At 47.4% G+C, this 18018-nt stretch overlaps 1 protein-coding gene across 2 annotated transcripts in view; it reads left to right on the plus strand.

Moving 5' to 3' along the window:
- Nucleotides 1–2983: 2983 nt before the first annotated feature.
- The window catches only part of B4GALT1 (beta-1,4-galactosyltransferase 1), a gene marked incomplete at both ends in the record, with an annotated part of 45023 nt that continues 29988 nt past the window's right edge, over nucleotides 2984–18018 (plus strand). For both annotated transcript variants that reach the window (XM_084238753.1, XM_084238754.1), the window contains one exon: nucleotides 2984–3374. In XM_084238753.1, the coding sequence (XP_084094879.1) occupies nucleotides 2984–3374 (391 nt within the window). The remainder of the gene's footprint in view (nucleotides 3375–18018) is intronic.

An 18018-nucleotide genomic window follows, 5' to 3' on the forward strand; every position in this document is an offset into this window, starting at 1 on the left:
GAGCCTGAACGGGGAGCAGAGCAGGCAGAAGGACCAAAGTACACTGCTGAGGGGAGCAGCGGGTGGCAGGAGAGGTCTGCGTGCCATGTGGGACCCTCCTCCGGTGGCTGGGGAGCAGCCAGGGATCGAACTACTGCTGCAGAGGCTGCGGGCAGCTTCGCAACCCAGCGCTCAACCGTTGCGCCACCAGGGAGGCCCCTGTTGTTCATTTTTGTACAGTATTTGTTTTCTCCCCTCAGATGTAGTCCCCATACTTCTGACCACCTTATCACCCACGAGCCATAACCATAGCCCCTTGTGCTCTTTCCTCTCCTGATATGACCCCTCTCCTTCCCCCTTCCTTGTTGTATGCCTCAGATCAATGGTCAGCTTGCTGCTTTTGTCTTTTTCTTTACCTGTTGTTTCTCTATATTCTGCATGTAAGTGAGGCCATTGGATATTTATCTTTTCATTTTGACTTATTTTGTGATGGGATTAGTTTTTCACCTGACAAAGTTGAGAGTAGAAAGAACCGCCTTCCGTCTGTCAGATCATGTATGGACATTTGGTCAATGTTGTCTTGAAGGTTTTGACCTTCTGGAACTTTCTGAAGCAAGACATTTACCAATTCTACCTCTGGTTGAGGAGCTGGTGTTGATCCCTCACTGGATTCTTCATCTTCCTAGGAGATAGACCATTAGTGGTATTTCTTTTCTTTACTTCCTGACCCCTAACTGCCCCTCAATCCTAACTTCGAGGCATTATCTGGACATATGGAGGACGGAGCTCCAGTTTTCCCTCCCCTCATTTTTCAGGTAGAGAACTAATCTGACCCATCCCAACTCAATGGCCAGGTGTTTCCCTCTAGATCTAGGTTGCAGAGGTCAGCTTCACCCTCATCAATTCCCTAGAGAACAATTCCTGACTTTTGCATTTATAAATAACTTAGTAATAGTTCTTCCCTTAAACCCTTTCCTCCTCATTAAAATGAACAAAATCATTCATTTGCAACTATTTTAACAAATATTTATTCAGTGCCAACTGTATCTTAGGTTCAGTTCTAGGATGTGAGGATGCACTAGTGAATAAGAAAGTTCCTGTATTCATGGAGCTGATATTCTAATGAGACAGTCAACAATAAACAAATATATATATAATTTTAGTGATGCCTGCTCTGAAAAAAAATTAAACAGGTTAGGAGTATTTGTGTGGGAAACTAGTCCACATATTATAGTCTGAGAAGACCTCTCTCATGACATTATAGTAATGAGAAGACCTCTCATTATAGTCTGAGAAGACCTCTCTCATGACATTTGAGAGTTAAATACAGAGAAGAATAATGTAGGCTAAGTGAACAGCAAGTGCAAAGGCCCTGAGGCAGGAAGAAATAAGGCAAATTCAAGGAATAACAATTATGCTATCGAGGCTAAAGAAGGTAAACCATGTAGGAAGTCATAGGAACTGTGGGTGAGGATGACTTCTGGATGAGGAGCTAGTGTTGACCCCTCACTGGATTCTTCATCTTCCTAGGAGATAGACTTCTAGAGACTTGGATTTTGTTTTGAATACAGTGGTATTATCTGATTTATTCTTACAAAGATCCCCCTGGATGTTGAGTGGACAATTGACTCGGTATACCACAGGAAAGAGGTGGAAGTAGGGTGACCAATCAGGAGGCTACCATATTACCCAGGTCAGCATGATGGTAGCCTGCTGCAGGATGACTGTAGAGCATTTAGGGAGTGGTGAATTCTGACGACTTGAAAGTACTGCTGACTTGCGTAGGGATGGAAAGTGACCAGTGACCTTTGAGAGTAAGAGAGGCACGTCATGGACACCTGGAATGCTGAAAAGTGGGATTTTTCCAGAGATAGTGTCCAGGTCTCTGCAGACTGTAAATGAAGCCCGTTGCTCTCCTTCTGTATGACAGTGTGGTAATCACGACGGTTCCCTTCCACCCAAAGCAGGAATTACCTGAGGTGGGACTTGCTAGAAGAGACAGTTCTCCGCCACCCATACACCCACCCCTAGGAAACAGAACTGAGCGGGTCTCCAAGATCCCTTAGCTCGGGTTACATGGAGAAGCTGACCCTAGTGGTCTTTTTTCCACGCAGGGAGTGGAATGGGCTGCGCGCCCTCGCTGCACCCACACTTCGGTAAAGGCCCTAGCTCACCCAAGCGAGCCCCAAACTTTCCAGAGAACCTTCTGGCGGGGCCCCACCTCCCTAACAGTGTTGAAGCCCGTTTCCTGGGCAACCATTCCCCACCTCCCTTACCTACAGAGAGGTCCTGCGGGACCTACAGAGGCCCTCCCCGCAGCTGCAGGCCCGGACCCCAGCCGCACCTTGAGCACCCCAGCAAGTGGCGGCGCCTCTCGAGGGCAGCCCGCAGGAGGCGACCGAAGCCCCGCAGCGACGGCTCTGGAGGCGCGCGGTACCCGGCTGGGCTTCGGAACCGGAGCCTGAGACTGGGCTGGCGCAGCGGGTCCACGCGGGGCGCTCAGCGCCGAGCCCCGCGGCCACTCCCCACCTCCACGCACGGCTCCGCCCCCGTCAGACTCCCCTGAGGAGTCCGCGCCCCTCGGCTCGGCCGGCCCGGAGCCGCACCACCCCTCCGTCCAGCGCCCCGGAGCCCCCGCCCACCGCCCGGGCCCAGAAAGTCCCGCTCCGGCCCCGCCCCCGAGGCCCCGCCCCTCCACTCACCCCGCCCCCGCGGCCTCGCCCTCGCGGCCCCGCCCCTCTAGACCACGCCCCCTGAGCGGCCCCGCCCCTGAGGCCCCGCCCCTCCGCGGCCCCGCCCCCGCCCCGCCCGCGCCCGGGGGCCCCTTCCAGACTCGGCGCGGACCGACCGCGTCTCCGCGCCGTGCGCCGAGCAACTCGCCGCCGGCCCCGCGCCCCGCCTCCCCTCCCCCAATTGCGGTGGCCAGGCAGCCTCTGGCCGGCGGCCCGCGGGCGGGCCGCCACCCCAACCGTAGCCCACCCCCTCTTAAAGCCGCGGCGGGAAGATGAGGCTGCGGGAGCCGCTCCTGGGCGGCAGCGCCGCGATGCCGGGCGCGTCCCTGCAGCGGGCCTGCCGCCTGCTCGTGGCCGTGTGCGCGCTGCACCTCGGCGTCACCCTCGTCTACTACCTGGCCGGCCGCGACCTGGGCCGCCTGCCCCAGCTGGTCGGGGTCCGCACGGCGCTGCAGGGCGGCTCGGACGGCGCCGCCGCCCTCGGGCAGCCCTCCGGGGAGCTCCGGGAGCGGGGGGCCCGGCCGCCGCTGTCGTGGGGCGGCTCCGACCTGCGCTCGGGGGGTGACTCCAGCCTCGGGCCTGCGAGCAACTTGACTTCGGCCACTGCGCTCCCCACCACGGCGCTGGCGCTCACCGCTTGTCCTGCGGAGTCCCCGCTGCTCGGTAAGAACTCGGGAGGCTTCAGTCCCAGGACTAAGACCCCCCGGGATCCCCAGTCCGGGCTCCTATCCCCTCCTCCGCGACCGCCTGGCTCCCTAGGTGGAATTCGAGTCCCTAATCCCAAACCAGTTAGGGGCGAGAAGTTGGGAGGTGAGTTCTTTTGGATTCGTGCTGGAAGCGGGACGGGGAGGTCCAGGGAATGCAGACTCCTCTGGCCCCAGCGCCGCAGAAGGCCTTGGAAGACATCCCTGCTCTGGCTCCAGCCTCAGAAAGTTTTGGAGAATGAGTCTGCTTCGAGTTTGACCAGCTTTCGCCTTGCTGACACTGTAGGGGCCACCGAGTAGCTCAGAGTAATCCGTCCTGGTTTGGGGGACGATGCCGAGGCCTCCTTGGGGAAGGGAGCTGACCGCCCCTGTTGCTGTTAGTCCACAGAACCACTTTCTCCTGAAAGGCGGCTCTCATTTTTCCTGAGCTTTTAGGCAGGTGACTTCTCCCGAAGTTAGTTTCTCACCTGTTGGTTGGGGCTGACAAGTGGTACCTATTGCGTGGTTGTTTCAGAAGATGAGATGAACCAGTGTAAACAAGGGTTTGTGTTAATGAGGGTAAGCCCTCTGTCAATTTTCACTGTTGTAGTTAGTTCCTCTACGTTGATCCTTTCCCCGGGGGCCCTTCTTCCCCTATTTCCTGCCCTCATAGGTTCCCAAAACCTAAGTAAGAGGGACTCTCGCTGGAGCTGACGGAAGGGTGTTTGTGAGGTGTGAAGTGTGAACCCTCTTAGGGCGGTGCTAAAATAGAACTAGTCGCAACCATTTCCCAGGAAGGGAGTCTCACTTATCTCGTCCAGACCCTGTAAACCTTGGCCTCCCATTTCTGTTTCTAATAGTCAGGGAGCTTGGCTGGATATGTTTGCATTCCTTATTTCATGAGGAGGCTGAACCCACCCGGACCTCTCCTTGACCTATAATCCACAGACAGTGTTCCCAAGATTACCAGACAGGTGGCTGCGCATTTCTAATACTAGGATTTGGAGAAATGTTCTGAGTGAGGGCCCTCCCCCTGCACACCCCGAGCAGGCAGGCTGGCAGGCAGGCAGGCAGACAGGCATCCTGCCAATAGGAACTCGTCACTTTTGCTCAGAACCCTGGCAGAGCAGACCTCCTACATGCTCTTGCTCAACATCTCCAATAATTACTTCAATATTGTCTTATCAAGTTTGGGAGGAAGCTCTTGGAATTGGTCAGACAGGGACTGTGGTAATAAAGGGGGTCTTTTCTCCTTAATGGTTAGTCTGGGAATGCACAATAGTCATCAAAATGAAGTAGAATCTTTGCCCAACTGTTCAGTGTCTGACCTCAGGCATGTTAGTATTTCTCAGAGTCTTTTCTTCATGTGTAAAATGGAGTTGTTGATGTGTAACTAACTGAGGTATTTTTTGGATTAAATGATATATTGTATATTAAACATGTGGTAAATAGGCGTTCAGTCCATAGTGGATTTCATCATCATTATTATCATCTCATTCTCAGGCTCCTGTGGAGATGGCTGTGAACAGCAGAAAGAGAGAAGAGAAAAAAGAATGAGTCCTTGTCCTTTTATTTTTGTTGTCTGAACATTATGCAGAAAGAAAGAGAGATTACTTAGCAAATTAAAGAAAGTACCCCAAAGTTCTTTAGATTGTTGCTTGAGGAGTAGAATTTCTCAATCAAACATGAAAGATTGGGTCACCACCGTTGCTTTTGTTCTGTTGTGGTATTGCTAGTGGCCAGTGGCCTGTTATTGGTGTTTCTGAGTTGACTCTGAATTGACTGCTCATGAGACTTCCTGAAAGATAATATTTTCAGGGGTAGCCTGGGCCCTCTGTAACTTGGCTGCCTCTGTGTGACCTGCATGGGACCATGATATTTAGCTGCAACTGAGGCAACCCCAGAAAGTGAGGGTGGAGGGGTTTTTATTTTAATGGACCTCCTTATGTTTGAGTGGCCGGGTGCAGCTCTCAGAGGGGTGGTGTCTGGCTCAATGGGGCCTTAAGAAAGCTGAAAGTCTCCCTGAAAGTGGGTGCATTGGGGGATTCAGCTCATCTGCTCAGCTGGGCAGGTGTCAACCAAACCTCTTATGGGATGGTTTGAAGTTGTTGGGGGAAAAAAATCCATGGAATTTAAAGCTTTTTTTTTTTTCCCCCATTTAACTTTTTATTATTACTCGCAGTTCCTTTCCATGACTTTGCTCTGCTTTCTGATGTCCAGGGGGCCTGGTGATTCCTCTTAGATGGTAGGTTGTGGCTAACAGGAGTGTTCTATCTGGACGAGTCAGACACCTGACTGGGCTGTTGGCTCGTCACAGTTTGGGTTGTCAGAGCCTTGGGGTAGACTTATGATAGACTTGGGTTTGAATCTTCTCTCTGTCTACACTGTAATTTTAATGTATGCTAGGTTACAGTGTTTAGAATCATAGTAGGCCTCTCCTCAGGCATCCCATGGGCTAGTATGAAGCCTCCAGGAGTGAGTGCTGCAGGAGGGGGTAGGGAGGAGGTGGGTCTTTCTGGAGGATTCCTACAACTTCCCCAGGGAGTTCAGGCCTCTGGGGCCCCTGCAGCTTCCATTCTCCTATAGTAGACAGTGAGACTTCCTTTTCTGGCTGCCTGGGTGTTTTCCTGAAATGTAGTCAGCTTAGCAGGAACAGTGGCCTTGCATTGCATTTGTTTCTTTTCCCGGAATGTTTATCTCTCCTGTATCGGTGGCAGCTCAGCTGACTTGACTGGCACCAACATTGCCAACCCAGGGAGGGGCTTGATAGGGGGCAGGCAGTACCTCAGGTTGGACTGGTTAGGGGTGACTGGAGTGACCTAGGGGCTCAACTGGGGCTTGGTACATTTGCTGCAGTCCCCTCAAGGGTGCACTTAGGGGGCAATGGTTGAGTATAGGACTACTTAATCTCCAGAGGCCCCTCTTGCTCAGTTGTGGCTTGAGGAAGTCTTCTTCATCTTCCCCAAAGAAGGCTCTAATCTAGAGGCAGCCATCAGAGAGTCATGGGCATCTGAACCAGCAGACAGCAGCTGTAGATAGGCAGGGGCCTAAGAACCCTTGTCCATGAACCAATTTCCTCTGACTATGGTGGGAAATAATGGAGTCTCTGCCTCGGTTTGTGCCCTTGGAAAGACAAAGTACTTGCCTGGTCTCTGGTGGGCTCTCAGCTTTTAGGCGTTTCTTCACCAGAGCTGCCTACTCCCTTTCCCTTTTCCCCTCACAGGCACACATTGGGACACAGTCGGGCTACCCAGAACGAGGTGTACTTTGAGAACATCTGTCTTCAGCTCTGGAAAGGGCTTTCTTTCTCTCTCCCCTTGGAAATGAGTCTTGGAATCTTAACACTGTCCTGCTTGGAAGGTTAAGGAGGCACAGAGAGATCTTGAAATTTTGTAAGATTAGTTGAACCAGTTTACTTTTAAACCAGTTTGTCCTTTGTTTTTTCTGGGAAAAAGAATTTATTGACATGTACACAGACACACACCTTGTTGTCTTAACAGTCCAAGGTTAAGAAATGCCTCCTGTGATTGTCTGCTTTCTTCCATTGGCCTTATGGCAGCAGAAGTGATTCCTGACTGTCATAATTTGTCCTAGATGCTGGGCTAGGTGGGAGCCTCCTGTAGTCGGGCCTCTGATGAACCAGGTGGGAGATCCTCAGGACGTGAGGAGCAAGAGCCAAATGTGGGATTGGACTCAAACTGCAGCGTGTTGGATCCTATAGCCTCCCAAGATAGGACTGCCAGTCCCCAGATCCCCAAACCTCATTGTGCTGGAGTGAGGGGGTCTGCCTCAGGCCACACAGCCAGGGAGTAGCCAGCTAAGGCTGAATCAACCCAGTGTTCTCCCTTAAGGATATTGCCCAGTAGACACCTGATGTGACGTGGAGTGTGTGCTCTGCTAGATGTCTTTGGGTCCATCTGAAAGGTCTTGTATCTGGATGGCTTATCTGGATGTCTTCTTGGCTAACTTCGTTCAGTTTCAACAGTGGGCCTTCATGGTACTGGACATAGAGCCACAAAGAGGAAGACTTCCTCTTCAGAAACTCACAATGTAGACAGAGGAGACTATGAGGATGTTATTTAGCAAATGACACTTGGATACAAAGGTGTGTTTGTATGTGTAGTCTCTTTGTTTCTCTCTCTATTCGTCCCTCCTTTTCTTCTTTTCTTTTTCATTCAAAAACCCAGAGTTGATATCAGAGTTCTGCAGTCCTGATTTTATTTGTCTGAAATTATTCCTCTAATTTCTGAAGCCACACATTATTAGTTCCGCTCAGTAATCTTTAACTTGCTGCTTTATAATGACTGTAATGAGACATCAACAGCAATATGGCTGTGTTTTACGGGCTTTGGGAATTCCAAACTAGGACTAGGCTCATTTATGCTTGGGAATGGCAGACATGTTAATACCAAGGCTTTCCCAGTCCCTCCCACAGAGCCCATCCTGGGGACTTTCCAGATTTGGGGGCTCAGCTGGCCTCTAGGTGTGTGTGAAAGGGGCATCCTGTGGTCAAGTTAAACCTGGTGATTTCTCTCTCCACTGTCCCCTTACCCGCTGTCAACTGCGCCTTGCTCCCTATTTAGTACTCCCTGCTTCTTCCTGACAATAAACAGAGACTGAAAGTCTGCTTAAATCCACATACACCTGAAAATTCCAGTTCTTATCCAAGTAAATGGCAAACCAGTAGTCTTACAAGGAATGGTTCACCTTTGAGCGTGAAAGCCATTTCGGGCCTGGCACTGGGGACATTTTACATTTGGCTCTGGCACTTCCTGGTAGTCTCTGCATAGTTGGGTCACTGTGAGTACCAGCGAGCCAGAACTTGACTTGTAGGTGAGTTAACAACGCATGAGATTGGACTCTGTGACTGCTGCAGAGCTGTCCCTGTGCTTTAGCTTGGTGAGAGTTTCTGGGAGCCAGACCATGGCTGCAATTGAAAAGGCCTAGTAGCAGGGGGCCTCTGTGTTTGCCTGGGTCCAAGCAGGTCACCAGCTTGGGGAGAGATCTCTGGAGCCTATTCTAGGGGTCAGAGACCTCCAGGTCAGAAGATTAGTAACGTGGAAGTAGGTGACAGGGTCTAGCTGGGAGCTGGTGCTGGGTGAACGTGGCCTACAGGGATTCGTCTCTAGTAGGGCTGAGTCACATACTCAGTGTTTCAGGTTCCACTTTTCAGCCTGGTCTCAGCCCGCCCCTTTCCTACACAAACGAAGACCAGGGCTATATAATTGGCTGTTGCTGAATTCTTTGGCAGTGATTTTAATGTCTGGTCTGGGTGTGTTATATAACTGTTTCTCTATGCCCCCTGCTGCCTCTCCAAAGCCCCTTGTGAAGCCCAGAAAAAGGAAGAACATGATTTGCCAGAGCCTAGGGCTGCAGGTCTTTACTTTTGCTTGTTTGTTTTGTGGGGTTTTCTTTTTTTTTTGGTGGGGGGAGCAAGTCAATTCTTCCTCCTTTTTGTAAAAAGTAAGTAGATTCATTGAAAATACTTGGAAAAGTTAAAAGAGGTTGAAAAGCGTACTTACATTCCTGTAACCTAGAGGAAATATGTTGGCATGCTCCTGCTAGTCTTTTTTTTTTCCTTATGTATGTTTAAAAATTCAGCTAGTGACTTTGTAGATGGACAGACAGGTTGGTCCCGATGTAGATAGCTTGGTGTCCAGCATTTGTCACTTAAGTTTTTGTCACAAGTGTGTCTTATACTGTTAAAAGCCACAGAGGTTTTATCACTTTTCCCACTGACTACACCATGACTTTCTAATTTCATTCAATTGTTGTTGAATACAAACACATACACACACACACACACACACACAGTTTGTTTTTCTTAGTGGTGTGGTGAGGCTCATGCCTAAAGCTTTATGCACTTTTTTAGATGATTTTCATAGGAGAGTTTTCTAAAAGAGAAAATATGGGGTGAATGCTTTTTGAGAAGGACTAGGTTTTTAAACCAGTCTTTGTTTTTTTTTAAAGATTTATTTTATTTATTTATGCATACAAGAGCTGGGGTATAGGCCAAAGGTGCGGGGCAAGGGGGGTGGTGGTGAGAGGATTCACCAGAGACAGAGTAGGGAGCAGAACAGGCAGATCGACTGAAATACACTGCTGAGGGGAGCAGCGGGTGAGCCAGGAGAGGTCTGCTGCGCCATGTGGGTAGCTCCCTGGCCTGGGCATTGAACTGTGCTGCAGTAGCTGCTGATAGCTTCATCGTGCTGCAATTTAACCCCTTGCGCCACCAGGGAGGCCCTAAACCAATCTTTCTAAAGAGTAGGCTCATTGACAATTACGGGTTTGCTTAGTGCTGGCAGATGAATATAGTTTATTGCTGGTGGAAGGATGGGTCTAGAATTGTGATTAAAAAGGAAATTAGGGGGCCGCCCCTGGTGGCACAACGGTTGAATGCTGGGCTGCGAAGCTGCCTGGCCCCTCTGCTGCGCCGGTTGGATCCCCGGCCACCAGTGAGGGTCCCACATGGCGCGCAGACTTCTGCCACGCCTGCTGCTCCCCTCAGCAGTATATTTCATCAGTCTGCCTGTTCTGTTCCCTGCTCTGGCTCTGGTGAATTCTCTCACCCTCCCGTGCTGTTGACTGTACCCTGGTTCTTGTATAAATAAATAAACAAATCTTTAAAAAAAAAAATGGAAATTAGGTACAGGAAGGGCCACAGGCAGGGACTCAGGGCCAGGCTACAGGACAGGCTCTTGGGATCAGGCTGAGCAGAAATCTGCAGACAACAGATCAGTGGGGGTGATGTCCCAGGAGTTAGCTTTCTCAGTAGCTTCTCCATTAGCGGCCAAATCCCTGGGCTAGGCTTACGTGGAGTGTTGCACTGGGGCTGTGATGCTGGGGTGAACATCAGCTAGTTAACTGGCTGCTGTTGTCACGACAGAGATGTGAACTCTTCAGTTGTGGGAATAGCTTGTATCAGACAGACACAGGCAGCCTGCCCTCCTACTTCCAGAGGGTATGAGATCTGGGGAGGGACCTTAAAATGGGAACCTTTAGGTTTCCAGGAATTCTTTTAGAACAAGCGTCAGGCCAGTGCGCCAGGCTCTTCCCAAGGTATAAGTTTTGAAGTTACTTCCTTTGGAATGCCCTGACTGCAGCTGAATTCTTCCCTCTGAGGGACTCTCAGAGTCTGGGAATCTGCCAGGGGTCGTTTGACACAAAGCCTGGGGATCCAGGGAGAGGCTGTGCTGAGGGAAGGGGCAGGATAATATTAGACCAGTGTGGTCAGTATTATGTGAGGTCATGCTCCTTCCTGCCCAGGCACATGAGTCTGGAGGTCATGGGGAGGGCCCCTGACAGGGCTCAGCAATCTCCTGGCCCCGTGACAGGTTGCATTTTAAACATGCCTTTAAAGTTTTCTTCAAAAGTTTCTTCCTGTTTTGCATCACATCCTTTTGCTTTTGACATCCTGAAACCACAGAGTTGTCGTTGGTGTATCAGGACACTGCCAGTTTGAAAAAACAGGAAAGGAGTAAAGGGTGGACCGAGGGGAACTGTTATTTGTATTACAGGAGCTTGTGGAACTTGACATTGAGGTGTCAGGTAGCTCCTGGCATTCACATGAGTCTTTCAGGGCAGCCTGGGTGGGGTCCCTGCCTGGCTGAGAATTAGTAGACTTGAATCTTCACTCCAAAGTCAGGAAGGGTCCTAAGGAAGAGGGCTGCTTATTCAGCAAACTTTTATTGATAACTACACTATAGGAAGCATGGGGTTAAGTCGCAACAATAGGAAGCTATCCACAGCCACCGTAGCACGAGTTAGATCCCTGGCCAGGGAGGTGACCCACATGGCACAGTAGACCTGTCCTGACTGGCCCGCTGCTCCCCTCAGCAGTGTACTTCGGTCAATCTGCCTGTTCTGTTCCCCACTCTGTCTCTGGTGAATCCGCTCACCCCCCACACCTCTGGCCTGTACCCCAGTTCTTGTGTGCATAAATAAATAAGTATTAAAAAAAAAGCATGGGAGATAGATATGAACAAGGGCTGGCCTCTTGCTCGGGGCACCACTCAGCAGTGAGCCCTCAGCAATGGACGTGGGTCCTCCCAGGTACAGGGAGACACAGGGGGACAGATGCATGGTCTGGTCCAGAACCAGAGTCAAAGTTAACCACCTCCCTTCCATACACTGGTTTTAGCACTCCTGTCTCTTAGCACATTTGAACAGTCTCCCTGGTTGGGAAGGGCAGGAATCTACTGCTGAAGACAGCTTGTGGTTTCCTCTAGCTGCTGTCACATGGAGAGACGGTCATAGCTGAAGTTCCAGCTCTTGCATACAGTTCCCAGCAGGCCAGGTGAAGACAGGAAGTAGAGGCAGAATGAAGGAGCCATGGTAAAGGGGGGAGAAGGTGGTATAGTTTGGGCTGTACTGAACAGGGGAAGGTTGAGGGACAGAAGGGAGAAAGGGGGAAAGAGGTACAGAGAGGGGGTTCATGGTCTGTGGCGGGCAGGGGCAAGACTTGAAGGCTTCGGAGTTAGCATTCTGACTTTTGGTTCTTTTCCTAAATCATGACATCATTTTGGGCAAGTCCTGACTCCTCTGGTCCCCGTACCCTTCTCTGAAGTTTGACTGGGCAAGAACCTGTTAGGCTAGCATGCCCTGCCTTCTTGTCCTCATGGGGTCTAGGCTGATGGGGGGAGAAACCCTGGTCATATTTGCGACACAAAGCCCTCGGCAATTCCCTGTGAAGCCCACTCAGCACTATCCATTTCAGGGCTGAGCTTCTGCTGAACATTTTGTGATCTCTGAGTAGGCATGAAGATTTTAGCAGGTAGAGGACCTTTGGAATGAAAGGGGGAATGCTTCTGTCACTCTGGCTAGCTGTGTAATATGGGAATGTTGTTAGCTTTAGTGTGCCTCAGGCTTCTCACCAGTAAAATGGGCACAGTCATAGTACCTGGTCATACTTAGAGATTTGGGGAAGTTTATTTTATAGTTGTGATGAAAGGGCTTACGCATTGCCCAATGCAGAAACCAGTTCTGAATCTATGTTACCTGTTTTTGGTAGTATTTATTTGTGAAGGTTTTGGCTTTTGCTTTTGTAAGTTTTCTTGCACTCTCTTTTGGTTGAAAATAAATGTCACCATTTAAAATGTTTAAAAATATATAATGTTACTGTCTACTAGTATAACAAAAGCTGCCATTATTTTCCAAAAGCACACCTGTTTTACTTTGTTGCAATCATACTGTGAAACTATTTTTGCAGTTTGCTATTTTTGTCTAACACACACTCTTGTAACTCATGTTGTTTCTAAGTATCCTAATTATTTTGGTAGCTGCTATCTTAAAATCCTTATGGATATCCTCTTAGAATGAAACATTCTAAGTTTCACCATAGAACATCTTGAAGTGCTGTATATAGTGCTTTAAATTATCTCATTGGGGGCCTCCCTGGTGGCTTGGGGGGTTGGGACCGAACCTATGAAGCTAACTGCAACCTCTGCTGCACAAGTTCCATCCCCGGCCTGCCAGGGAGCAACCCACATGGCCCAGCAGACCTCTCCTGACTCGCCCGCTGCTCCCCTCAGCAGTGCATTTCAGTCAGTCTGCCTGTTCTGTTCCCTACTCTGTCTCTGATGAATCTGCTCACCCCCTGCACCTATGACCTGTACCCCAGCTTTTGTATGAATAAATAAATAAATCTTTAAAAAAAATTGCAGACTTTGGGCTACAGATTAATGTATTTGTATCCAATATAATTTAAAAGCCTTTCTTTATTTGGGATCTGTGTCTGGACTCCATACCCCAGGAATGTCAGCTTGGATTTCATCTACACAGGTTAAATGGCCTGGTGTCCAAGTTAGTCCATTAGAACCTGACACTGTTTCTGTGGGTGGCTATATACAGTGTTTGTAGTTACTGACCAGGAAATTTCTAGGTCACCACCATTTTTTAAAGTCACACTTTTAAGACCTGGTGTCACACTTTTAATCCCCTGACCGGGGATTGAACTCTTGCTGTAGTAGCTGCGGGTAGCTTCATAGGTTGCATCTTAACCCCTTGCGCCACCATGGAGGCTCCAGGTCTGCAAAAATTAATGACCATGTAGCTCAGTAGCCTCACCCTCATGGGCCCCTTTTGCTGAATTGCATAGGTAGGAGAATATTAGAGCTAGTGATTTCAGTGACCAAAGATTTACAAATTCAGCAGACAGAACGGCTCGTGACAGCTGTTCCCTTTTTCTTGTAGACAATTTCATTCATCTTCTCTTGTGCATTCCGCAACAATCAATGTGGACGCAAAGGGTACTCTAGGTCCATTTGGAATCAGCATATTGTTCCTGAGACACCCAGGGCAAGAATTTTTTCCTGTGTAAAATGGGGTGATAAGTCCTGTCTCAGGAGGATTGAATGAGATGAAGTCTATAATCTCAGTGCTCTCATTGTTTAATCAATGTTTAACTAGTCCCCTTGGGGGTAGAGAAGTCATACATTCAGCACTGTAAGCGGCTGAGTAAAGTCTCCTTCAAGCAGTTCTTTTTTTTTTTTTTTTTTCTCTCCCCCATCTGCACTAGAGCAGAATTTAAAGGAGGATGGAGAGGTATGAGGCTGTAATCACAGCTTAGGGGCAAGGGTTAGCCGGGAGCCAGGGCTTAGTGGAAACTGTGGCCTGGCTTATATAGAGCAGTCCTACCCAAGGCCACAAGAAGCCCCTCCATCTTGTTGAATCCACAATCCTGAGCTCTTGAAGTGAGGGTTGCCATGTGTCAAGCATGCCAGGATTATGGGGTATCCCACCACCCCTCCTTCTCCAGGTGGACACTGTCAAAATCCTGGGGAGAAGTCATAGACTCTGAATAGGGTGGTCAGGAGGAGTTGCTGGAAGGAGTATAAGTTGTTTGGAGAAATCTCAGGAGGTAAGAAGGAACATGATTTAAAAAACAAAGGAACAAACGAAAAAACGGGACTGGACATAGGTGAATTCAGCAGAGGCTCCCCCGTGACCTGTGCCTGATATGTTGTTAGAAAAACTTAAGACTCAGGCCAGTAAATGATCTGTCTTTACTCTACCTATGATCTGTCTTTACTCTACCTAGGGGCTGGTGTTGGAAGCCAGGATGTGATGTCCTTTAGTCCAGCTCTGAAGCCAACTGTGACTGAGCTATCTAAGAGAAGTCAAATCTTCTCTCTTGGCCTCAGGTTAGCCACCTATAAAATGAGATGAGAGATTGGCTTGGATGCTCTCTGGAGGCTCTTCCTGCCCGAGAGTTCTGACATAGCCATGTACTCCCACCTGCTATGGCTAAGTGGCTGCCCTGCATGATGAGTGTGGCACCTGTGGGGCCAGCCCCAGTAGAACTCGGTTGACTGACAGTGGTTCCTGAGCCTGAGTCTTTCTGGACGAATCCATACTCCCTAACCCTTCCACCAAATCTAGTTGTTAGGCACAAAATCAAAAGTGAGGGGATAAATGCGTCAGTTGGTTAATTTGAAAACCCAATCAGTGGGAGCTGCTGTGAATCTAGGGTCCTAGGTTCCAGCAGCAACCACTTCAGCCATCCTCACAACAGATAATGCTTATTCACCACTTGAGAAAAGTGGTTCATAAACATTATTTTCATTTACTCTCACAGCAGCAATTTTTCTTATCTGATTGCCCTGGTTAGAACTTTCAGTACAATGTTGAATATATGCAACTAGAGGGGACATCCTTATCACGTTCCTGATCTTAGGGGAGAACGTTCAGGCTTTCACTGAGCATCATTAAGTGTGATGCTAGCAGTGGATTTTTAAAAATGTTCATAATCAGGTGAGAAAGTTCCCTTCTATTTGTAGTTTGTTGAGTATTTTTATCATGAATAATTGATGTGTTTTGTCAAATACTTTACTGTGTCGAGATGATTCTATTTAGCTATTTATTCTACAGATACAGTATATTATTCACTGATTGATTTTATAAATCAGTCTTTAAAACTTGTTCATGGCATGTCGGTCATTTGTATGTTTTTTCTATTTTTTTGTTCTCTGTTTCATTAATTTATGCTCTAATATTTTTTATTTTCTTCCTTCTGTTTGCTTTCAGTTTAGTTTGCTCTTTTTATTTCTTCTGTGTCTTAAGGTACAAGATCAGGTTATTTATTTGATATCTAAAGGTCATATACTTTTTAATATTTTGATAGATACTGTCAAATTGCCCTCCATTTTATACTCATACAGTGTATGAGAAGTACCTGCTTCCCACTTCCTTGCCAGCACTGAATGTTATTAGGCTTTTTACACATGTCAAAATATTAGTCAAGGGCCTTCCTGGTGGCGCAAGGGGTTAGGACACAACCTATGAAGCTGTTTGCAGCCACTGCAGCATGAGTTCGATCCCTGGCCAGGGAGATAACCACATGGTGCAGCAGACCTCTTCTGACTCGCCCGCTGCTCCCCTCAGCAGTGTATTTCAGTCAATCTGCCTGTTCTATTCCCCGCTCTGTCTCTGATGTATCCTCTCACCTTCTACACCTCTGGCCGGTACCCCAGTTCTTGAATGCATAAATAAATCTTTAAAAAAATTAGTCAAATGTGACATCTTGTTTTAATTAGTTTCTTGGATTACTGAATGTTGAGCAAACTTCATTTATTTGTTGACCATTTGTATTTTTTTTGGTGAATTGTTAATATTTTTACTAATTTTTCTCTCGGTTTTAAAAATACGTTTGAAGAAACTTACAGTGCTATGGTGATTACTCCTTTATTATGTATTATTTGCAAATATGGCCTCTCCATCTATTACCTATCTTTTGACTTTATCTTTGTACTTTGTAAAGAGTTCAAAGTTTTGAATTTTTATATATTTAATTATGTCTTTTCATTTGTGACTTCAGGTTATTTTTGCACTTAAAGGTGTTTGTCTCAAGATTATAAGATTTTTCTTCTGTATTCTTTTCTAGAATGTTACTTTATCATTTTAGTACATGCCCCTGACAGAGAAACATATCTGCTGTTCAATTGTTTCATGTGTCATAAGAAGCTTTATATCATACCCAAAGCATCCTTTGAGGTTCCAGATTGTTCTTCCAACTCTATCACTGATGCTGGTGATTAACATAGAGATGGGAAATTTGAACCACTTGTGCTTATAGACCTGTAAATAATCTGTTGGCTTTGGAGTTTAGGGAGTCAGGGGATAAGGCAAAATAATACTTATTGAACATCTGTTAGTGTCAAGCATTGTGATAAGTATGTATGTTATTCTCATTTACCACCTGAAAACAACACATTATTGTGCCCATTTCTTTTTTTTTTTTTTTAATTTTTTTTAAAGATTTTTTTTATTTATTTATATAAGTGCTGGGTACAGTCAGAAGCGCGGGAGGGTGAAAGAATTCACCAGAGGCAGAGCAGAGAGTAGAAGAGGCAGACTGACGAAGTACACTGCTGAGGGGAGCAGCAGGCGGCCGGAGAGGTCTGCGCGTCATGTGGGACCCTCACCCGGTGGCTGGGGATTGAACAGGCGTTGCAGAAGCTGTGGGCAGCTTCGCAACCCAGTGCTCAACCGCTGCGCCACTGGGGAGGCCCTGTGCCCATTTCTTAGAGGAAGAAAGTGGAACTAATCGCATTTAAAATGGTCCTGATACCATAGAGAGATTGGCAGGAGTGTGTGCATGACTGGTTAACGTCCCAGATTTCCCAGCAAGCTCTCGTCAGTCCAGATTTCTGCTTCAGGATAAGAGTTGTCATGTCAGAGATTGTCAGAGTTCCAGAACTGATTAGAAGGGTAGCTGGTACAGTAATAAAACTCCCATGAGACTAAGCTTATGTGCTAGAATAATGAATTGCTGCTTTACTGGGATGAACACCATTTTTAAGTGGTTGTGGACAGCAGTATACCACGGTATAATCATGGAGCTTCTGAATCAGAAATCAAAACAGAGAAGTGAGTTTGTACTTTAATATCTGATGGTGTCAGGCTGTTGTGGCTGATGAATGCATCCCCACAGTATTACAACCCTGCCTTGGGAATCATGGCGTGGTCTAGAGATCAGGGCTCCCTTTTCCCTGTTACAGCTGGAGAAGCAGCATCTCACTCCACCTTCTATCACTGCCCTGTTCTGTTTTGTTTTGCTTCTGTACTGTTCTTCCTTTTTTCCTTCTAGGGTTGGCTATCAAGATTTATTTCATGGCCCATTATCATCATGATCTGTCTTGCCTTATTTATTCTGTTTCATCCTCATTCTAACTTTCCTATTCAAATGTTTTTAAATTTTTTTTTTAAAGTTTGACGTAACTTCAAACTTACAGAAAAGTTGCTAGAATTATATAAAGAATTTCTGGATATCCTCTGGATTCCCCTAAATTACCCAAATGCTAACATTTTACTATAGTGTTTCTCTCTCTCTCTGATTATATTCTGAACCATGCCCCCTACCCTTAAATATTTAATCTGTTTTTCCTAAAAATAAGAATTTGTTTACATAATGATAAAGATCAGGAAATCAACATTGCAAAATTTCTATAATCTGATCTACACACATTATGAAGATTTTGCCAGTTGTCCCAAGAATGTTGTAGTAAAAGAAAATTGAAGGTCATGTATCATATTCATTTGTCCTGTGTCTTTAGTTTCTTATTTTTTTTTTTTTAGAGGCATGCTTTATTTTTATTTATTTGTTTGCTGGTTTGTTTGTTTGTTTT

The sequence above is a fragment of the Talpa europaea genome (genome assembly GCF_964194135.1).
Source record: "Talpa europaea genome assembly, chromosome: 7".
Classification (NCBI taxonomy): domain Eukaryota; kingdom Metazoa; phylum Chordata; class Mammalia; order Eulipotyphla; family Talpidae; genus Talpa; species Talpa europaea.